Here is a 23,662-nt window from a genome sequence, read left to right on the forward strand (position 1 = left end):
CAGATAAACCTGACTCTGCGCATGTGTAGTAGTGTTTGTATACAGTAGACAGCTATCCCGCTAGGTTGCTACCTAGCGTTTCAGAGTGTAAGCGACGTGGTGTTTTGCATTGCCTTAACTGAAATAAACCACTATGAGAGCGGTTCCTACATGGATAGATAAAGTGCACGACCGGGACAAGGTAGAACAATGGTAGGAAGGCTTTTGATTTTCTCGCAAAGATGTAGTAGAGGCATTTCAGGCCTGTTGCTGCAGTGAGGCTAGCGAGCTAGTTAGCTGACTACCTTTGGCAGTGGATAGCAACGGCGGTTACCATGTAAACTGTTGGTGATTCTCCTGTTAAAACGCATGTTGTAGTTGCCAGATTGAAATGTAGAATATAATCGGATAAACAAGCAGTATGGTTGCTTTTATGTGGTGTATGACATTTTCACATATTTCCACTATCGTAAGTAGTTTAGCTTGCTACCCTTTAACTTACTTAAGACTGACTAGTCAGCTAGCCTTAGCAATTCATTATTGTCAGTGTCATAACAGCTATGGCATGATACCTTGGTTTATTCTGATGTAGCTGACTTAATTTACTTACTTGCAGTACTTTCGCAACTTGAAAACAAGCTGCCGGATTTCTGATTCTGATTTAAAATAAAAAATGAAAATGTAATGAATGGCAATACATAACAGTAATGCATTGCTAATGAATTAGCTAAATAAAAATAATAGAAAGAGAAATGGATTTCGATATATTATTGATTATATATTGTTTGATAAACTGATTATTTTTCGTAATGAACAGTATAGCTAACTATTTTGTGACTTTACATCGCTAAATTCTTAAGTCATTTTCACCAAAACGGGGAGTATTTAACCTCTGCAGTGAGCAAACTGAAAGGTTTTTGAGTGAGAGTGGTGACGGAAGTCTGTTTCTACAGCATTTATGACCTCGCCTTCAAGCCAGATGGAACTCAGCTCATAGTAGCTGCTGGAAACCGGGTGCTGGTATGTTCTATTGCAGCATCCTTTTTCCTGTAATGCTGTTGCCATTTTCAGTTCAAATATTTTCCCTTTAATGGAAGCATTAACGAACTAAGACGTGAATTGGATGAATTTTTGGTTTGATTATAAAACATTGTCACATGTTAGGTGTATGACACATCAGATGGAACGCTTATACAGCCCCTGAAAGGACATAAAGACACTGTCTACTGTGTGGCCTATGCCAGAGATGGTGAGTTCACAGTGCTATGCCTTGATTATTTACATTCTGTATATTAATCATTTAACATGTGTATAGTAAGCATCTAACATATGGGCCCCATATTTCTCAAGGAAAACGATTTGCTTCAGGATCAGCTGACAAAAGCATCATCATTTGGACTTCCAAACTGGAGGGCATTTTGAAATACACGTGAGTCGTGCCATTCAAACCAATGCATGCTCCCCATATTCCATACTCCACGTATAACTGACTTCGTCTTGCCTGATGATCATTGTCTTGCTGTCAGCTGAGGAGTTGTGTCAAGAATTAGATCCAACACTGCCTTCCTAGATTTGTCCTACATTTTTAAAATCTTTACATTAAACGTAAACATCCTAAGTCTACATCAAAGGTGATAATGTTGTATTTTTTTGTCTTTGGCCTTTACCCAGTCACAATGACTCAATTCAGTGTGTCGCCTATAACCCTGTCACACACCAGCTGGCGTCCTGCTCCTCTGGAGACTTCGGTAAGTGATTTTTCTTTGTCAATCAGTTCTCCTCGGCACTGTCACCCGCTGTGGCACATTCTTTATCAGTGAACTCTATCAACCATGTCTATGCGTAGGGAGAGAAAGAGCTCTTATATACAGAAAATGCACCGTGTCCACCATGTTCGTGAGAAATATCAGATGAACTGTCACAGTGGAGCTGACAGAGTGTGGTGTGTCATTGTTTTCAGGCCTTTGGTCTCCAGAGCAGAAGTCTGTTTCCAAGCACAAAGTCAGCAGCAAGATCACATGCTGTGGGTCAGTTTGAGGATTTGCTTACAATCTAAATGTTGTGCAAAAATGTGAATTTGTTATGCTTCTACTCCTTTACCGTTTCATTGTAAAATATTATATTATTGTTGTGGTGATTATTATTTGATGATTGTGGTGTTTGATAAAGCCTGCTGTATGTGAACGATATTAGCTCTCGCTTTGTTGTATTGGAATAGCTTCTCTTAGGGATGGGGTCATGTGATTTCAGGTGGACCAATGACGGGCAGTACCTTGCCCTGGGGATGATGAATGGGGTGGTGAGCATTCGCAACAAGAACGGGGAAGAGAAGGTGAAGATTGAGCGTCCTGGAGGCTCTGCCTCTCCTATCTGGTCCATCGCCTGGAATCCCTCAAAGTATGTGAGCAATATCTCCTGTCACCTATGCCCCTCCCAGTATTTTTCATGTGGGGCACACACCCATCACCCCACTCAAAACATGCACATTATGAACCAGCTTTACCCCTAGCCCCCATCTCCTGGATCACTGTGAATCAACTACCCCATTACCTCCAAGTCCCCATGTCTCAACAGCCAGGATTGCTGCACTTCAGTATTGCTTAAAGGGCACAGGTTATCTGACATTTTAAATTTCAGGAAAGTATTTTTTTGGATGCACAAAGCATTATCAGGTTTGCAGGGACCATCAGTTCGTGTTGTGTTCCACTTCACACCATTTGTCACAGCCTACGGAAGTGATGCTGATCACAGATCAGTGTTTAGCAAATTAACATTTTGCAAAATGTGTGGAACTATGTGCTTGCACTTTTCTGACATCAGTGTTGCTGAGGGAGGGGTGGAATGAGAGAGCAATTTGTAATATAGTCTTTTTGTAATTATTGACTCCTCTGACCAAGCACAGTCTCTCTGTTTAAGTTTTAAACAGTCACTTTTGCCAGATAGTAAATCTGTTTTAAGCATCCACTGTTTGCTAATTTATAATCACAAGGTGATATGAAAATATTTCAAACAGTATTTAACTTGTACAATCAACCAAACCCTTTCCTTGAGTTAGAGAGTATAACACGTTTTCCTGTCACAGCCTAGTAATAGACCTAGATATAGACTCCCAAACTATTTCTGACCAACCAGAGGAATATGCCGTGCCACGCTGATATTCCTCCAGTGTTGGCTTTTAGGTGCAGTGAAGGAGAACACTTCTTTACCCTTTTACCCTTACTTTGAACAGGGATGAGCACAATGACATCTTGGCTGTGGCAGACTGGGGGCAGCGGCTGTCTTTCTACCAGCTCAGTGGCAAACAGGTAATTTGTGGGGTGGGACAGTCAAATCTGTCCTAATAGATAACAGGTAGTAGTGTGGAGATGTACTTAATAGACAGCAGATTGGAGTAATGGTAAGTGGAATGAACTGACAGGAGGGTTTGATTTCCCTATGTAATGCTGCTGTAGCCATGAAAAGGGTACTTAACCTGTTATGCTTCCCTAAATATTCAGCTAATATGTAATATAGAAGGACACTGAAATATGGAAATAGTGTAGTAAAACAACACTTTTTAGGTATTAATTTCCTGTGTTCATCATGTAACAGTTTGTAAGTGAGCATTGACTGAAACTACATGCCTTTTTAAATGAAATGTTTATCCTTTACGCTGAGAGTAATCTCATTGCTGCTCTATCCCCTAATCCTTTTGGGAAACAGACCGCTCACATATGAGTCTGTGTTATATAACACAGTGCCCTAAAACACTAGATTTATGAACATTCTTCAGAATTTTTTTTGACAAGTGAGCATGCTGTTGTGTTTAATGTTCTTTGAATAGTATAGAGTAGACGTCCTGCTATAAGTGGTTTCTTTAGAAAAAAAATATCCATTTGAGTATCGGCCTAACATGTTTCAGTCTGAGGAGAACCAGATGTCCAGCAGAGAGCTGATATGACAGAGCACAAATAGACTAAAAGAGCCAGCACAATAGAGCCTATTTAGAGAATTTTTTGTGAGACACTGAAGCGACAGCAGAATTGAATGTTTTGATCTGCCGACCCATGGCCTTCCAAAAGGACGAGGACCCATGTCTGTGATCTCTTTGCTTCAGTGTAAAATGTCTCCCTTATGATTCCTGGCTCAACATACTCTGCATGCTTGCAGATCGGGAAGGACAGGACCCTGAATTACGATCCCTGCTGCGTCAGCTACTTCTCCAAGGGGGAGTATATTGTCATGGGGGGCTCTGACAAGCAGGCCTCTCTCTACACTAAAGATGGGGTTCGGCTGGGCACTGTCGGAGAGCAGAACTCCTGGGTCTGGACCTGCAGGGTCAAACCTGACTCCAACTATGTGGTAGGTTCCCAGAATGACTGGCCTCCGAGGAATATTCTGAGAAGAGAGTCAAGCCTGCTCGCATAGATTTCTGTGCTTGTTCTATTTTCAGAAATTCCATCTTGAACTGTGATTAATCTGTGTGAAAGTAACTGCTTTGGAATGCCATAATTTAAAACAGCAGTGTCACTAACAGGATATGCTCTGAAGGCATCTCTACCTTTAAACTCAGGGAGGACGGAAACAAGTTGTCAAATCATGTATGCAGTGAAAAATGACAAGGTGCTGTTCAGGCTGTGAAAGTCTAAGCCCATGCATATTTTTAGGATTGGGAATATTTTAACAGTTGCCTAAAGTGTTAGTAGCATAATGTGTAATAGGTGTAATGTCCACTCCAGGTACTTGGCTGCCAGGATGGAACGATCGCCTTCTACCAGCTCATCTTCAGCACTGTTCATGGGCTTTATAAGGACCGCTATGCCTACAGGGACAGCATGACCGACGTCATCGTGCAGCACCTTATCACCGAGCAGAAGGGTACAGCCTTTCTTAAAATGAGTCACGTTAGAAGCCTGATGAAATTGTTCAGGCATACCCCTCATCTGGAAAATCTTGTGACTTTATGCTATTATGTATGAATAACTAAATAACAGGGTGTGATGCAGATAATGAGCAAAAGCCATTAGAAGAGAAAGCCTCTGACATTCTCACCTGTCTAAAGGGGAGAAAAAAAGCCCTGAACAAACCAGGGTCTGGGTGGGATGGTGGGGAGATGGACTAGATCTTGCATTCAGCATTTAGTCCTGGGTCCAGAGTCAGTGCCCAGATGGTGACTGCTTCATGGCAGATCAAGAGAATGAGGAGACGCAAGCAGCGCTGACCACACTGATTGTATCTGTCTGCAGTGAGGATAAAGTGCAGAGAGCTGGTGAAGAAAATAGCCATCTACAGGAACCGCCTGGCCATCCAGCTGCCAGAGAAGATTTTGATCTATGAGCTATACTCAGACGATTCCTCTGACATGCACTACCGCGTGAAGGAGAAGATCTGCAGGAGGTTTGAGTGCAACCTGCTGGTGGTCTGCTCACAGCACATAATCCTCTGCCAGGTAAGATAGAGTTCCACAGTGCCACGTAGTGCTGTTACACTAATAAGTCCCTGGAAAGGCAGGATTTATGCCAAGGAACTTGGCCACTGACTGGACTTATATTTACATGTGGAGCGCATTAAACAATTTGTTTGGTTTTCTTATGTTACTGTAAGTTGTTTTCATCTCAAATGACTGTAAATCACATCTTTGTATTAGTTGCTTCCCACTCTTGTAGACTAAATATTTAGTAAAACACTGTGGGAGCACCCCACTATATTTTCTGAACCCTGTTCCTTGGCAACCTCTGACGATGCCCAGAAAATGGAGTTTGGCATCAGATATTTTACTGTAATGTGTATCCAAAAGGCCCACATCTGTGTTGTGGTTTTTGGTTCTTTCCAGACAGTGTAAGTGAGGCAGACTTTCAGGAAGACATGACCACAAATCTGAAAATATTATTTTCCATGGTGGTTTTCCCTTTTATTTTTTGGCTTATGGTTTATGAAACAACATGTTGGGATGAGGCAATCTTTTTGATGCAACAGAGGATTTCCTTTTTTAATGCAGGGGTAGGATTAGGACATTATTTTATATATCACCAGAGTGTATCCTCTGACCAGCTATGAAGTTTGTTTTGACTTACTCATAGTTTTCACTCATAGTTGACTGCATTTGTGGCTATTCTGACATGCTTTGTGACCATGTTAAGTGTAACACTGTCCTGCCTTGTGACTGTTTGCTTTGACTCCCTGCCTTGTGACCATGTTTGCTATGACTCTGTCCTGCCTTGTGACTGCACACGCCCTGACTCTGACCTGCCTTATGACCGTGTGTGCCCAGACTCTGACCTGCCTTATGACCGCGTGTGCCCAGACTCTGACCTGCCTTATGACCGTGTTTGCTGTGGTCCTGCAGGAGAAGAGGCTGCAGTGTCTATCCTTCACCAGTGTGAAGGAGAAGGAGTGGCTGATGGAGTCTCTGATTCGCTACATCAAGGTGATTGGTGGGCCACCCGGCAGGGAGGGGCTCCTGGTGGGCCTGAAGAATGGAGCTGTAAGTGTCTGAGGAGCACAACACTAAATAATATGTGTGATATGCGTGAGGAACACAATGATGAATGTCGTGGATTTCCTTGATTTTTTGGGCTATCAACTTGACACTTTGTAGGATTACAGGACACATGCTGTACATGTAACATTACATGACGATTGCATTGTGTGCTGTTTGTATGTGACCACATATGTGTTGCATGCATTCCTGTTCTGCAGATCCTAAAGATCTTCGTGGACAACCCGTTTGCTATCACCTTGCTGAAACAGTCCACCTCAGTTCGCTGCCTGGACATGAGCGCCTCCCGGAACAAACTTGCCGTGGTAGATGAGCACAACACCTGCTTGGTCTATGACATTCGCACCAAGGAGCTCCTCTTCCAGGTCAGAGCTTCATTCAGCAACTGATGCGAGTGGTATTTTAAGCCTCTAAAATGTTAATACCCTACGCCTGCCAAAAGACATTGGTTACTCCAGGAGTGGGTGACAGGGATCCAGGAAACCAGCTGACTGTGTAGGCTAGTGTTTAAGGAGTTGGAGGTTCACTTCACAGGCAGAGCGGTGCCTCCTTAGCAAGGCACTGATTCTGATTTGCTCATTCAACATGAATGCAGCTGAATGGATTTCAAGAAAAGTAAGCAATGTAAGTCATCCAGGATAAGGCCGTCTGCTGAGCAAATGTGGGATGTGGTGCAATACAGGAGGGAAAACATGACCCCAGCCTCCGCTTCATCCCCTATTGGCCTGCATACTGCCCACCTACTCTCACCCCCTGGTCCTCTCCTTCCCCAGGAGCCCAATGCCAACAGTGTGGCCTGGAACACCCAGTGTGAGGACATGCTGTGCTTCTCCGGCAGCGGCTACCTCAACATCAAGGCCAGCAACTTCCCCGTGCACCAGCAGAAGCTGCAGGGCTTTGTAGTGGGCTACAACGGCTCCAAGATCTTCTGCCTGCACGTGTACTCCATGTCTGCGGTGGAGGTGCCCCAGGTAAAGGTCTACTCACTCAGGAGCGCTGAGAGGCAGTAGTGCACCGCCATTCTCGCCTCACATGCGCATTTTAACCCTCATTTATTATTCATTAACCCTCTCACCGTACAGCCTGATGTTGTAAGATTTAGTTGTTAAGGAAGATATATTTTACTGGTACTAAGGAATACTTACTATTTGAATTAGAGAGTCTGCAGTCTGAGTGATATACAGGTTGTTTGTGAGATCTGAATTCTCTCTTCTCCCTTCTTTCACAGTCAGCTCCTATGTACCAGTACCTGGAGAGGAAGATGTTCAAAGAGGCCTATCAGATCGCCTGCCTGGGAGTAACAGACAGTGACTGGAGGGACCTGGCCACCGAGGCCCTGGAAGGACTAGATTTTGATACGGCGAAAAAGGTTTGGCTGGCTTTTGCACCAGTCACTGGTGTCTACAGTGGACTTTCTGGTCATAGAGCTTAAGATGGTTTTGTGCATGTATTTGGAGGCAACAAAAGAGTCTAATCTGGCGTCCAAGAACCACCAGCTGGAATGACAAAGAATTATTAACTGTGATGCTTAAAACGCACAAGTAGAATTTCAACATGCATAGATGTATACAGTACCAGTCTAAAGTTTGGACACACCTGATGAAGATAATGTCTTGAAATTTGTTTCTTAGACAAATATAGTGAAGTTGATGCCTATGTATGATTTTCTTTCCAAAATATCTCAGGGATTTGCTGCTTTGAAGAATCTGAAAATATCAGATAGTCTTGATTTGATTTGAACACTTTTTTGGTCATGACATTATCCCATTTGTGTTATTTCATAGTTTTGATGTCTTTACTATTACTACCGTTCTATGAGTAGGTGTGTCCAAACTTTTGACTGGTACTGTAAATAAACATATGTAAATCTTTCAGTGCACAGAATTAGCCTAATAGCAAAAATACCATTTATCACCAGTAGATGGTGCACACACATCTTTCTGTGTAGACAGTCCTCATCCAGGTACACGGGATCACTTGACTGACATATCAGCAGATTTGCTAGCTTGTTGCCTCTGAGGAAGACATACCAAGAGAGTTTGAAGTTTCACTTTGAATCAGAATAACCTTAAATGCTGAGAGAATCATAATATAGGAGAATTGGATGGATTGGGACCCACTTCAGTGGATTTCTCCATCATATTTCCCTGGTCTTTCCCCCCCAGGCATTCATCCGGGTTCGGGACCTGCGCTATCTGGAACTCATAAATAGCATCGAGGTAAGGGGTCTCTTTGATTTCAGTCGGTTTTCCATAAGGACGTTATTACTTTCCTCTTCAATGGCACCGAACCTTAGCACCAGAGGGATCGTCCGACACGGTCTTCCATAGCATTTATTAACATAACGGTGATTTATATGTCCTGAAGCACAACGGCGGCTTTGCCTTTAGTGTGAATGATGCGTTCAGTGCTGACTTGCAGAATATGTTCACATGACCTCAGAAGGCATGGGTCCCCCTTGGTAAAAGTGATCTCTGCTTTTATGTCCAAGACACAGTAGATGGGATTAGGCTGTTGTGATGATTCACAGGCGTTGTCCTTCCTGAAAGCAGTTTTGTAGCACTTGTCCTGCAGGGGTGTGGGAGCCTGTTAGGCCACAGTGGGGAGAGGCCCATGAAGACAGACACTGGGAAAATCCGTGTGATTTAATCTGTTGAGACCAGTGCAATTACTGCCAAGCCTTTGTGTGTGGTTGCCTGTGCTTCCTTTCACATACCGGACACCAGACAGGACACCATGCTGCTTGCAGACTGATCACTTTATTTGTGTTTTGATTATTAAATTTTGACAGTTGTGTTTGAACCTTTCCCCACCTACAATCTGACAACAATCACAGTGCTGAAAAAATGAAGGAAAAACTGAACCGATGAAGATGATTGATGAAGGAGTCAACCGCAATTCCTCCCTGTAGGATTAAATCAGCAGCACACTGTCACCACAGCTTTTAAGTAAAGACGTTTTGTCTTATGGGAGATGTACAATCAGAAGAAAAACATTAAAGCATAGATGTAATCATATGTTTTCTTCCACTAGCTGAATGAATAACATTAATGTTTCCTCTGGCACAGAAGCATTAACAGGAAAAGCATATAATCCTTTTTTATGACGTATTCTGATGTTTAGAATTATTTAGAGATGAATGGAGAAATGCCTGAAGCAGTGGGGTTCAGCTGGATGTCTGAGTGTGTATGTCTGTGTGCATTTACGGGAAGTGAGAGTGTTTGTGTGTGCATGTGCTTGTGCTTTTCTGAGGGTGTGTGTGTGTGCGTGTGTGTGTGTGTGCGTGCGTGCGTGCGTGCACGTTGCAGTCTGTGCCACATTCAGGAGCAGATGATGACTGGTATGTGTGTGACTTTGCTGGTGGATTTATAGGAGAGGAAGAAGAGGGGAGAGAGCAGCAATGAGCTGTTCCTGGCAGACGTGTATGCCTACCAGGGGAAGTTCCATGAGGCTGCCAAGCTCTACAAGAAGACGGGCAACGAACCGCGCGCCCTCAGCATGTACACAGACCTGCGCATGTTTGAGTATGCCAAGGTGAGGCGCTCCTTACCTGCAGTAGCCCGAGTCGCCTCGCTCATGCATGCTTGTCTCGCAGCAGATCAGTGAATGTTCCCCCTAAGCTGTCTGTTGGCTGCACCTCCGCACTTTATCTGGTGCCATCTCTTTTTTATCTTATCTTATTTAACTTTCATGTAGAATTTTTTTTAAAGTATATGTAATTTAATCACTGGTACAAATAGGGGAAGAAGTGTTTTTCTTTCTTGCAGGGTTATTTGGCGAAAAACAATGTTCCTGTTTAATGTAAAACCTTAAATATGGGTCAATGCAAGTTGAATCATCTTAGGGGAGGGTGTTTTTTCCAGTAGCCAGTCTTTGATATTTAGGGCCTTCATGGTGGTAGAAATGATGACACAGGATCAATTCTTTGCTGTCTTTCCCCATGTGTGTTTGTACTGGCTGATGTATATTTTTGCGACTGAGCGGCCATCTGGTTGGAAGGGCTTGTGTTTAGCATGCACGGAAAGGGAAGCCGGAGCCCTGTTTGTGTTCGGCAGCGTGACCTCGCTCCCTCCTAGAGACCCTGACCCACATGTGCGTGTGCAGGAGTTCCTTGGCTCGGCAGACCCCAAGGACACCAAGATGCTAATCACAAAGCAGGCCGACTGGGCCAAGAACATCAACGAGCCCCGGGCCGCCGCCGAGATGTACCTGTCCGCCGGAGAACACCTGAAGGCCATCGACATCATCGGGGACCACGGCTGGGTGGACATGTGGGTGACAGCGGCGCCTCTCTCCGCCTCCCTCTCTTCCCTCATTACATTACATTACTTTGCATTCATTTAACAGACACTCTTACTCAGAGTGACTTCCAGCACTAAAGAGCAGAACTGTATCCATTCGAGTTGAATGAGAAACAGTGTCAGACCAGGCTAACAACACTCCCAGACCAGTGAGTGTAAGCTTAATGCTATTCAAGCTCTCTCTCTCTTTCTCTCTCTCTCTCTCTCTGTCTCTCTGTATCCCTGCCTGTCTTTGTCGCACACCCTCTGCATTCCACTGTTACCACGCAGTGGCACAGCTAACACAAGAGTGGGTCTGTGCCAGTGGAAAATCCAGATCTGACTAGGATGGCACTGACTGAGGTCCTTTCTTATGAGCGCATGTACAGTACAGCACTGTAATCAGAATCTCTCCATCTCTGAGTTCTTGCTGAGTCCCATGAGCACCAGTTGGCAGGAACAGCCTCTCTCGCTGCCTGCGTATTCCCTCCGTTTCCGCCATGGAACTGTTGATCCGAGGCCATGATTGAGTCATGGGAAAGAGGGCTGAGCGCCAGGCGGGATGTGGGGATTGGGATAAGACTCTCTATCAGGACTCCCTGCAGACATGCTTCCTGACGCGGCACTTCTCATTGTTGCAGTCTCCACTGTGTTCTCACTGCTACAGCGTGGCAAGTCGATGCAAATTTAGGAGTCTCCCACACTGTGATGATAATCATAATCATAACTGCTCTGCGTTTAATTTGCAGGACTTCCTGTCCTTTATTCTTTCTGTTACTATTTACAGAGTTGTTGTTCTGTTACCCACGACGATGTGGGGATGTAATGTCACACAGGGTGCAGAAGCAGTTTGGGAACCCACCCACTGCTGATAATCTGCACTTAAATGTTATCAGCCTGCATAGTCTGGAACTGAATACTGGTCATGTTCTGATGATTCTGAAAAGTCAGCTTAACAGTTCTGTGAAGTCTGAATGAGCAGCCATGAAGTTTGTCACAGCTTGAAGATGAGGTGTGTGGCTGCAAAAAGCTAAAAGAGCTAAAAACTGAACGGTAATGAAGGCTCATACAAAGACACTGCATACACATTTCAGGGATTTTTTTCATTGTGTAAATAACTTATAAATAGGGCTATGAGCTGCGCTGGAATTTTTTGAAAATGTCAAGGGCAGGACGCAGGTAATTAGGCCAAATAAATAATTACATGTGTTTCCTATTCATTCAACAGAAAAATAGCATGCTGTAGGCAGGTTGGAATTTTACAGTTTGTTTTAATTTTTTTTGCTTTATGGTTATGGATGAGGAATTTTAGCACCGATTTAGCACCGAGGAAATTTTTATTTTAAAAAATACAGAAGTATAAAGAAAAGTAATTTATATAGCTAAATATCAACTTTCCTTTTTGAGAATGTGATTTGAATAGCATAGTTAATGGAGTTCCCAGTGATAAAGATCTACAGTACACCTCCTGGCTTGCCTTGTGCATGTAGCTGTCAGTAACAGTGTTGTAGTCGAGCAGCAGTAATGTGTTTCCGAAGCTGCATAATGAAGGGGAGGACTGGGATGCAGTCTCCTTTCGCATTATCCTGCTCATCGCGCATTTCAGTCTTCACTAATTTATCACAATGCACAATATCAGAGTTAATGTGAATGTAATGTTTATTGAAATACTTATTGTTATCTAATATTAGCTAACTAGTACATTTCTTTGTGCATTCTGATAAGCAAACCAGTAATGCTGGTAAGACCAAAACTGACAAGGATTTTCTGATTTACTGGTCATCTGGTCTTCAGGATCAGTGGACCTACTGGACTGTCATCATCCTCTTGGCATGTACAGTTTCACTGGGCTGGTAGTATTTGTGTACCGGCATGTTGCCTTTCAAGTGTAGTGTTTATGTGATGTGCTTAATGTGACAGAATAATGAAAGCAGCATTAAATCTGAATCAGTGTGAAAGGCAACCAGATGTAATAAATGCAGTGGCTGGGAATTCCTGGTGTCCTTGTAGAAATATTTGTTTGAGTGGAGTGTAGGGTTGGGTTCAATACTTGTGTATATGTAGACCTATACAATTGAAGTAGTGTTGGCTGGATTATTCGGTAGGGTCGGTAACCAGGAACACATCTGCTATTTGTTTTTAGCCTTGGTTTCAAGCCACAGAATTATACACAGATATATAATGCAATATGTCACAAAAGTGGGTGCATTTCATGTGATTTTGTATAACATCAGTGCACAGTTTTTTAAATCAGCTATCATCCTTAATGTTAATTTCACCAATCATATTCTTATTCTAGGATAAGATGTCTGTCCTTCCAGTTACAGCTTTCTCCTCTTCCGAAACAGCATGTGGTTTGAATAAATACAAAACCTGGCAACACACGTCTGCCATTTGTCATCAAGACAAAAAAATCTCTTGCAATCTGAACTCCTTGCAGATACTGATAAAGACCACAGCTGTATTAGGGCCAGATTCTCTTCAAACGCAGGAGTGGACTCAGACACATTTATTGATGAAGGTTAACCTGGTTAGGACCTTTTAGTCTGTTGGCTTTTAATAAAAAAAATTGGCAGCAGGTTGATAAAAGCTTTCAAAAATAGTTGTGTAGGTTTAACAGCTGTTTTCATGAAACAGCCCAATCTGTGAGGTCATACAATACAGCATTTACATACAATGTTGTAGACTTAGTAGTTGAGCCCCAGCCAGTAGGGGTTACTTGATGTTTTTTGTATGGTATATTCAAATTTTAGTATCTCATGGCATCTCATGTTTTCATAGGAACCATGACCTCCATGGTAAAATCACAGCCTTGCTCATAAACCGTTGCCCCTCTACGCTTTCCCCCATGCAGGTTGATTGACATCGCCCGGAAGCTGGACAAGGCCGAGCGGGAGCCGCTGGCGAAGTGCGCGTCCTACTTCAAGAAGCTGAAGCACCACGGCTATGCGGCGGAGACATACTCCAAAATGGGGGACCTGAGAGCGCTGGTCCTGCTGCATGTGGACGCCTGTCACTGGGACGAGGTGAGGGCGCGCCTAGACACACCTGCAGAACGGCCACACTCCCCAATATCCCTGTGGGACATGTCTGTCGCCAAACACAGGGATGGTGCTGGGAGTCAAGTGGGTAAAAAGGGAATGATTGTAGTTTTCCCTTAAAACAGGTTGGCAGTGTAGCATAGTGGTAAGGAGCAGGGCTTGTGACTGAAAATTCCAATTCCCTGCTGGGGCACTGCTGCTGTACCCTTGGGTAAGGTACTTGACCTAGAATTGCCTCAGTAAATATCCATCTGTATAAATGGATAACATGTAAAAATTGTAACCTATGTAATTCGCTCTGGTTAAGAGCATCTGCTAAATGCCAATAATGTAACATAATGTAATGTAAAACGTAGGAAGTGTTGCACCACTAATCAGTACATTGTTTTAGAAGTCAGATATAATTCAGTTGTTTTGATGAAGGACAAAGGTACAGTTTCATAGTTGTATTCTTGAGCCTTAAACAAAACCGGTGTAGAGATGTCAGTTGTGATTATTTTTATTAAAACATCTCTTGTGCTTAGTAAATGTGAGCATCAGTGTCAACAGCCCACAAGAATACTCATCTAAGGCTGTTTTCAATCAGTCTCACCATCTGGGGAACTGAATGCCACGGGGGACAAAGAATTGCTACATTTCCTGAATGCATTTGAAGTATTTAATTGAGTTATGCACAAATGTGGCTTCGCTGAAAGCAACTCTAATTTTTTTTTTTGTAAAACACAAGAAATGGAAAAAGCGAACATTTAATTTCATTTATATGAGGCTGGCACGGTTTGAGGTTAATTTTGCTTATTCATTAACTCTAAGCAGAATGATTACGGTTTTTATTCTGTTCAAGGAGATTATATTGCAAGGGAAGTCAGTCAATGGATGTTTGCTGTCACTCAGATTGTTCACTGGGTCTCTGCTTGCCAAATCCTCGGGCTGAGAGCAGCAGTAGGTTTCACATTGTCAGAAGACTGGGGAAAAGATAAATGTCTCAGTGAGGGGAAGTCTAACAGAAGGGGCATTTAACACGGGACAGTCAGAGTGATGAAAGTGTAGCTGGTGCACTGGAGCTGTGTATCGCTCCATTTTCCTGTGTTTGGGAGCCCAGTTTGGTGCACTGGAAATGAGTAAGGATGGATGCAGTTTTCTGGCTAAGCTGACAGAATAGGTTAATAATAATATTCCATTAACTGGACAAAGAGGGATGGCGAAGTTAAAAACATGGAGCCAGAGATTGTTCAGGTTAGACAGACACCTGAATGACCCATCCCTGCCCCTCCCATCTGTGCAGGCCTTTGAGCTGGTGGAGAAGCACCCTCAGTTCAGAGATGAGGTCTACGTGCCCTACGCCCAGTGGCTGGCTGAGAACGACCGCTTTGAGGAAGCGCAGAAGGGTAAGCCATTTGTCCAATCAGGTTGCAGCATTCCATCGTCACCCCAGAGTTTGGAAGTGCTCCTGCCATGAAACTGTTGCAAACCCGTACTCTATACACCATGCTCAGATGAACACGATCCACCGCTGGAGGGTATTCCTGTACAATAATTATGATTACCACATACATGTTTGTAATTAGAAGTAGAGCATATTATTTGTTTTTCCCGCACAGGACTTTTTGACATTATTATTATAGCAGAGAAGGGATGGGGCTTGATATCAGTGACTGTAATTCTGATGTATAACAGCACTGTCTTTTGTACTTTCTGATTATAATTGACTTCAGACCCACTTTCCACCCCCTCCCCTCACCTGCATGCAGTGACAGTAATTCCTCAGAACGCGCAGCATGCAATAATTATACCACCGAATTATGGGGATCAGACTACAACAGAAATTTATCATCGTTACTGTGGGCTCACTTTAATAAGCTGCAGCTGCCTCCACTTTATCCTCCTCACTGCATGAACAAATATTTGCCACTAATATATCCTGACCTAAACCAAACACAGTCACGACAGGTCACTGGTAAGGTTACGGCTCAGGCCTGTTGTTAATTAGGCATTCATACTGCTGTAAAGAAAAGTATAGTTTCCTTCCCCCCCAAATATTAAAGCATTGGCGTTTGTGTAATATTTTGCTGTAGTATACAGTAAACCACTATGTTAGGGTAAAGTTGAGTAAGTAAGAAAACATCTTTTTAATAGATTAAGTATAAATTCTCTTTGACAAGTATATTAAGTGGAGAGGCAGAGCTGTGCATGCTTTATAGGGGCCTTTAAAACCCTGGCAGGGACTTTGGCTGATCTGTAACGGATGCTTTAGAGCTCTTTGGAGTTTTAGCTGATGAATGGACAGTGGACGTGGTATCAGGGAGACCAGCTTGAATGAAACCCATATCGGCCCCCGTGGCTCCCAGACGGTGGAGCTGGTCTAGACCTGATGAAGAAGAATGATCCTGTAACGCTGCAATTACTCATTTTATGGCACCGTGTCACAGCAACTAATTATGCGTTGCTGTTTTTTTCCCAGCATTCCACAAGGCCGGGCGGCAGGGTGAGGCGGTGAAGGTGCTGGAGCAGCTGACCCACAATGCAGTAGTGGAGAGCAGGTTCAATGACGCGGCCTACTACTATTGGATGCTGTCCATGCAGTGTCTGGACATCGCCCGAGGTAGCAGCCCGCTCACTCACGCCACGCTGGCAACCAAAGCAGCATACCAGCGTTTTTAATTATGACTGCCTTAAAAAACAACACTCCGTTGTTTTGCATTTGACATATTTTCTCAGTGTTTGCATTTTTTGTACCTGTTTTCTGACTTTGCTGATAGTTCAGAAGTGCAGGATACAGTTAGTGTTGTAGGTGTTTTAGACTTGCAAACTGGAACCATCTTGCTGTTCGTTTTCTCTTTGCCACAGAGAACGAGAGCCAGAAAGAAGAGATGTTGAAGAAATTCCATAGGTTCCAGCACTTGGCTGAGCTTTACCATGTTTACCATTCCATTCAGCGGTACACAGTAAGACCACTTTCACCACGCCATTCAGCATTACACAGTGGGTTCATTACCACTGTTATCGTTTCATTTGAATATTACATGGAAAATGTTTATTCCATTCAAAGTGACAGCACACAGTGAGGCTTTGCCATGGTTAATGCTCCATTCAGAGTTTGTGGTTAGGTCTGCCTTGTCTTCCTGTGAGAAACTCTCAGCTTGTTTCGGACTCTGTTCCCTGGGTCATCTGCCTTTGCTGCTTGGCACCTTCTGCTCCTGGAATCTGTCACTATGTCTAGTATTTGTTTTACAGTAATGTTGTCACAGCCTCACACTGGGGAAATCCTATGATTGATTCCAGAACAGGAAATCTGTATCTTACACATACATCCAGCGCGACTCCAATGAGTGATCAAACCGTGACTAAACACACAGCTCTTGCTCCTGTGAACACAGTCTTGCGTGTTTTCATATTCAAAATTAGCTATCAGGTAGTGATGTACTGGAAAGGAATATACCCATGAGGTCTAACTGAAGAATCCAAAACAAATTCCTGCTACTACATAACTATGTCTGCCTTTTCCAGGATGAACCCTTCAGTTCCCATCTCCCAGAAACCCTCTTCAACATCTCCAGGTTCCTGCTGCACAACCTCACCAAAGACGTGCCACTGGGCATCTCCAAAGTGTATCCCTCTCTGTCAGCAGCAGACTCTTTTCATACCCTCTGTATTTCCACTGTAAACCTTCACTTGTACTTTCAGGATTCATTGTCATTGATGTTTTAGGCTTTAACATTAATTATCCATTCTAATGACAAGCTAGTTACTTCAAAAATGATTTTCATAGTTAATTATTTTGATGAATTTTTATAATTAGTAAATTAGGGTGTGATTTCCCACATTAGCACCTAGTGCCTTAGTGGTAGTGTTAGTTTTTATACTTAGTACCTTGCAGCCTGGAGTAAAAATGATATATATTTGTCCTTCTGGGGGTCCTTGGCCCCCTGTGATAACCTCCGTGGAGGAAAGAACTGGTGTAAGGCCGCTGGCACAGATAGGGCAGCGCAAATAAACAGAGCAGCGAGTAAACGAGATGGAGAGGAAGACGCCAGGAAGAGGCACATCTTCTGTAACCAAAACAAAGCCTTGATTACTTCGCCCAGAACGCCGTCCTGAAGCCGGCAATAACAAGGAAGGGAAGCGAGGCCCTTCAGAAACAAATAAAGTTAAACAGCTGGCCTCCTGCAACAGGGGCTCTTCTGAGACTTTGAACTGCAGGTTTTTCCCTCACCAGGCTTTGTATTGATCTTTTTTAATTAGCCTGCTGTACGTGATGTAAGCAAACATAAAAGGACAAGCGAAGGTATTTAGAATCCCAACATGGATCGGGCTGAGCGAATTAGGACAACTGCTGTGTTAACTAATGGAGTAATACCATTTAGCTCAGCAGCTGCAAATGATTGACCTTGTGCTATTTTCAGTAGGGCTCCCCATGAGAAAAGTCTTTTGTGGAAGTGGGGTTCATTGTGGCCTGGGCCCTACAAGCCCAGGTCACGGCACACACATGCGTAGCCCCAGTGAGAATTTACATTACTGTCGTTTAGCAGATGCTCTTATCCAGAGCAACTTACATAGGTTACAGTTTTTTTTCCTCATCATATCCATTTATACAGCGGGGGGGTTATTTGGGGTTAGATACCTTGCCCAAGGGTACAGCAGCAGTGCCCCAGCAGGGAATTGGACCAGCAGCCTTTGGGTTACAAGCCCTGCTCCTTACCAATATGCTACACTGCCACCCCAGTATGAGGTAGAAATCAGACCTGTACAGTGTGTTAAGCATAGTCTTAAGTACAGGCTGTGGTTGAGTGACGGCTCCTTAACAGAGACCCAGAAACACTCTGTATGCGCTGGCGAAGCAGAGCAAAGCGCTGGGCGCGTTCAAGCTGGCGCGCCACGCCTACGAGAAGCTGCAGGGCCTGCGCATCCCCGCCTGCTTCCAGGAGTCCATGGAGCTCGGCAGCCTGACCGTCCGCTCCAAGCCCTTCCACGACAGCGAGGTGGGACCCTATCCCAGCATGCGTCTGGAGCACAGGCGCCTCACAGGCTCTGTGAACTCACTCTGAGCTTAGAAAGCTGCTGCATCTGGTCGAAGTCTTCACTTTTAATTTATGTATCATACCCATCCTGCCTGAGATTAGAGAGTGGTAAAATGAGCACAGAGTGTTATGCCTTAATGAGATGCCACCTATAAGTGATATAGAGGTGTGTTAACATGTGTCTCTGTGATAGAATCTCACCTCGGTGCTGCATCTGCCTGCTGGTGTGAATGTGTGAGCGTGTGTTAGGCACTGACAGTGCTGTTTGTTTGCATCACGGTTTCACGTGTGTTCCTGCCATTTGTATTGCCGCTGAGTGCTACAGCTGTGTGTGTGTGTGTTTGTGTGTTTTGCAGGACCTTGTTCCCATGTGTTATCGCTGCTCCACAAACAACCCGCTGCTGAACAACCAGGGCAATGTGTGCATCAACTGCAGACAGCCTTTCATCTTCTCCGCCTCGTCCTACGGTGAGCGGCACCTGTGACAGCCGCGCATCACAGCTCTCATTTTCCGCTTCAGCTACTTAGAGCCTGAGATTTGTTGTCACATTAATTATGTGATGAGTAGGTGCCTTATTTGTTGAGACACGTACGTGCATGAGAATTTTCCACAGCAACAAATTCAAGCAAATTCTCCTAAACCTAGTGTGCAGTTATAGGCAAAGTCAAATCACGGTTAAAGAGGAAAGTCATGCTTTATAGGAGGAGACAATCCATGGTTTGAGCAGTCAGTGATTACGGGAGTAGCGCCAAATTAGTCCCAAGTTAGAGGAGATGTCAAGATATCAGTGAGAGTCAATGTCGTGCATTAAAGAGAAGAGGGTAGAGCTGCTCTCTGAGACCCTCTGAATGTAAGAAATGCATTCATGCAAAAATTACCTGACTGTACCCCTATGAAGAAACTGCAGTATGTGTCATTCACAAGCCCCCACAGGGGCACTGGCCACAGGCGTGGAAGGGCGGTAGTGACTGCAGCGTTCACGAGCAGATGTGAAAGTGTTCCATGGGAATATGGCCTGCTTCTTTTTAGAGAGCAGCCACTCGGGGCACTAATACATCATGTCCGCTACCAGAGTGTATCGGACTGTGAAGTGGCCCTAGAGCCGTGCTGGCGGGAGACCAGGCTGAAGTGTGTTTCATATCCTGTAAAGCACATCTCAGCGCTGCAGTGGAGTGAGCTATCGATCGCTACCATGAGCTACCATGAGTTAGCATGAAAGAATTAAGCAGTGACGCAAGGTTAAGAGAGGTCTGCTGCTTGTTTTAAGGGGTGGAGGTGGACATGGCACTTGGAGCGTTTGGCTGAGAACAGGGTCCTGATGTGTATGTTTCTGTGTGTGTGTGTGTGTGTGTGTGTGTATGTTTCTGTGTGTGTGTGCGCTGCTGCAGAGGTCCTTCCCCTGGTGGAGTTCTACTTGGAGGAGGGCATCAGCGATGAGGAGGCGGTGTCGCTCATTGACCTGGAGGTTCCACCCGTGGACAGGAAGGCAGCCAGGTGGCAGGAGATGAGCAGCGGTGGTATCCTTTCTGTGACCCAGCATTCCCTGCCTGTGTAATCCAGCACAGCACTCACTCTTTCGCAAAACCCGTAACCCAGCAGTGCCTCAGCGAACAAGGCCTGTGAACAATCACAGTCAGCGAGGCTCATTGGGAAAGGGGCCTGGCCCAGCTGGGCTCCTCTCCCTCTTAATGGTCTTGCGACACAGAATTGCAGCAGTGCTTGCTCATGCTGTGACCTTATCTGGCATGATGAGAGCTGCTGAGAGTGGTCGTGTGTGAAAAGTGTGTGTACCCCCGAGGGGTGGGGGGGTTGGCCTCAGCCGGCTGGAGAGAGAGGGGTGGCATGAGGGGCGGGAGCTCTGTCTCTGCTTGGCTGTCAGAGGCTTTGTCTGTTTCCTGTACACCAGGCCTCTCCTGTTCACCGCACATCAGTGCTGTGGATTCAGGTCCTCTCCCAGCCCCTTGGCCATGAGAGGGTGTTTTGGTTATCCTGGTGCTGATTCGCTTAAGCGTGGTAAGCTTTCACCCCTAAGTCATCTTAACCTTCAGACTTAATAGGTTTACTGTAGCTCTTGTCCCTAGTCCTAATGATGCAAACCTTTTAGCCCTGCGGATTAGGCGGCCTGCCTTCAAGGGCACTGAGGGATGCTCCATGAAAAATTAAACTCAGGAAAACTGTTCAGTTGGACTAAACCAAGCAGCCATCAAGCAGCAGTTGAAGGACAGTCTTGTTGGTGTGTTTGGAAAAGGAGGAACAAATGTCATGTACGTGACTTTCAAGAAAACTCTTAAAGTTGGTTTTAGGTTATCGTATACTGTTATAGTTTCATTAGTTTGTTAAAGATAGATTAAATATTTTTCACAGGAGTGCCCCCAAAGTTCCTCTAAAGTCTGCTGTCAGAAGACCAAACCATTGCTAAGTACTGCTCTGGTTACTTTTGTTTGGAAAGTTTTGAAAGTCAGCATTTTGATCGTATGACATATTTAATATAATTCTTGACTTCTTGGGCTTCTGCTTTGAGTTCACTTCTACCACAAAGAACAGAATGTCTCTTTAGTAACAATATTGTCATAGGAATTTGGATTTGAGTTTCAGTCTCCAAATTTCCTTACTGATATTCAAAAACATTTCTCAAAGCACCATGTTTCTTTATGGTGGCTGAAGGCCACAGCCTTTTTTAAGCCTTAAACAATTGATCCCTTCAGATCATTAGTTGCCATTCTGTGCCTACAGTTTTATGAAAAATACATTTTTCAATAATTCAATTTGTCTCTTAATAAAATAATACTTCTGTCATTCATACCACTTTGTACCGTACTCTTTCTATACAACTACATTCACTACGTTAGAAGAACACTGGTTTTGTCTGTGTCAGAGCATGATAAGCCTACCTGTAATTACGGAAGTGATGAGTATTTGTCTCTGTTTTGAAAAGAATGTGAATATTGCATGAGAATGTCAACCTCTCAATACAGAAATTGCAGAAATTTGAAAGGCATTGTCTCTGCATAGCTGCTGGAGCAGTGGAAAGACCTGGAAAAGCAATCCTGTGTTTATCTAGCTTGAGAAACATCCACTCCCTCATACAGGTTTCAGAACATAAAGTGTAGGCTTAAAATCTTTTCTTCTTGAAAAATATTTCTTAACATTGTCAGAATCCCAGTCCCTAAAGCTGGATGACAGTGTGGATGATCCAGAGGAGGACCCCTTCATGGCAAAGCTAAGCTTTGAGGTGAGGAGACACAAATGGAAAAGAAACCCCCCCCCCCCCCCCCACAACTCATGTCAGTACTTACAGATGCGTTGAAATGGTCATGTTATCAGTTAGCTGGATTATCAGTCAGTAAAGCTGTAAAATATATGGCACAGTCTGTTTTAAACCTTTGTAAGATTTAAACTTTTAGTATGTAATGTCAAAAGAATGGATTTTCTCCTCTTAAAAAAAAACACGCTCAAACATCTCTGTGTCGGTGGTTGCAGCAAGGTGGCTCGGAGTTCGTGCCGGTGGTGGTGAGCAGGGCGGTGCTGCGGTCCATGAGCCGCAGGGACGTGCTGATCAAGCGCTGGCCCAAGCCCCTGAGCTGGCAGTATTACCGCTCCCTGCTGCCCGACGTCAGCATCACCATGTGCCCCTCCTGCTTCCAGGTACCGCACTGACCCCTCTTTCTGTTCACACAAGGCCTGGGCCTGAATCACAGCTACACCGCCACTTTGGTTCGCAAGAGCGAGAAGACGGCGGTTAATGTGGTTAATGCAGTTTCACGTTTTGAAAGAAGATGATCACATAGTGTAAAATCCAGCGTACGTGTGGCATTTGGGCATTAGCTGCTCTGCAAGTCTTTATGACCCCTTTAAAAATGCTAGACCTTAATTTAGCAGTAATAAGGTATTAGTCATTAGATGTTCTCGTCAAACCACATTCAGAGGTGTTATTATCAATAAGCTGTGCATTGCTGTGTTGCTCACAGGTTAGCGAAGACTCTCTGAGACCTTTTTGGTTTCCTCTGCTGTTTCCTGTCTCCTCAGTGCTGTTTCCTCAGTGCTGCTCCCAGTCTCTTTTGTGTGCGGTCCTGTCTCCTGTGTTCCGTTTCCTATCTCCTTTGTGGTCTGTCCAAATCACTGCTTCCTGGTTCCTCTGTTTTGAGTCAGGAACCACAAAGCAAACAGTAAACTTTAAACACAGTCTTGCCAACATTCACACCAGTGTCACACGTGGTTTGGTTCTGAATGATTAGCTACGTATGACCATTAGAATTGGTGTCAACCAAGTGAATAATGATCTTACTGCTAATAGTTGAGAGTCAGGAGCTTCTGCCTTCACCAGAGCTATTTTTGTACTTTTATTGCACCATTTTAAGCCATGGCTGCATGACAGTAGTGAATCTGCTTCTGCTGTATTTTTAATTGTGTCCTCTCTCCTTGGTGCTGTGGCCCTGCTGAGTGGTGTGTTCTGTTTTTCCTGGGCTGTTCCTGGTTCCCTCCCTCCTCACTGCCGTTTCCTGTTTCCTCTGTGTCCTAGCGGTGTAGCTCCTCCCTCATTATTACCATTTCCTTTATACTGGTTCCTCTAAAACCTCATGGTCTCACTCTTCTCTCCGTAGATGTTCCACAGTGAGGACTATGAGCTCCTGGTCCTGCAGCACAACTGCTGTCCATACTGCCGGCGGCCAATCGACGAGAACTGAGAGGGCCTCATCAGTCATGAGAGACATTCACAACATTTTCCCATCAAATGTTATCTCTGCATCTTTTTTTCTGTTTTGCATTTTCCCCCTTTACTCAGGTGACAATTTCACCATGGTCATTACGGTCCGTTACAAAAGCACTGCTCCAGCCGATCAACATGATAGGATTAAATGGATCAGGTT

At 44.3% G+C, this 23,662-nt stretch overlaps 1 protein-coding gene across 1 annotated transcript; it reads left to right on the top strand.

Moving 5' to 3' along the window:
- The first annotated feature begins 55 nt into the window (after positions 1 to 55).
- On the top strand, positions 56 to 23,662 carry ift122 (intraflagellar transport 122 homolog (Chlamydomonas)). Its single transcript, XM_036533248.1, has 29 exons — positions 56 to 192; positions 933 to 999; positions 1,144 to 1,228; positions 1,330 to 1,408; positions 1,651 to 1,727; positions 1,940 to 2,006; positions 2,230 to 2,376; positions 3,209 to 3,284; positions 4,129 to 4,320; positions 4,698 to 4,836; positions 5,205 to 5,407; positions 6,305 to 6,442; positions 6,658 to 6,822; positions 7,231 to 7,428; positions 7,686 to 7,826; positions 8,623 to 8,676; positions 9,830 to 9,991; positions 10,562 to 10,728; positions 13,592 to 13,763; positions 15,061 to 15,163; positions 16,237 to 16,377; positions 16,623 to 16,720; positions 17,283 to 17,383; positions 18,589 to 18,754; positions 19,150 to 19,261; positions 20,183 to 20,311; positions 21,950 to 22,026; positions 22,275 to 22,439; positions 23,396 to 23,662. Exons 1-29 carry the CDS (start codon positions 134 to 136, stop codon positions 23,477 to 23,479), a joined length of 3,564 nt encoding a protein of 1,187 aa, XP_036389141.1. The 5' UTR covers positions 56 to 133; the 3' UTR covers positions 23,480 to 23,662.

This window comes from Megalops cyprinoides, chromosome 7 (genome assembly GCF_013368585.1).
Source record: "Megalops cyprinoides isolate fMegCyp1 chromosome 7, fMegCyp1.pri, whole genome shotgun sequence".
Lineage (NCBI taxonomy): Eukaryota > Metazoa > Chordata > Actinopteri > Elopiformes > Megalopidae > Megalops > Megalops cyprinoides.

What these genes read in the sequence shown, in the direction of transcription:
- ift122 (XM_036533248.1), top strand. Translation starts at nt 134, where the DNA reads ATGAGAGCGGTTCCTACATGGATAGATAAAGTGCACGACCGGGACAAG. An exon ending in AACCTGACTCCAACTATGTG is followed by an intron (nt 4,321 to 4,697) that starts GTAGGTTCCCAG and finishes TGTCCACTCCAG; the next exon opens with GTACTTGGCTGCCAGGATGG. An exon ending in GTGTCTGGACATCGCCCGAG is followed by an intron (nt 16,378 to 16,622) that starts GTAGCAGCCCGC and finishes TCTTTGCCACAG; the next exon opens with AGAACGAGAGCCAGAAAGAA.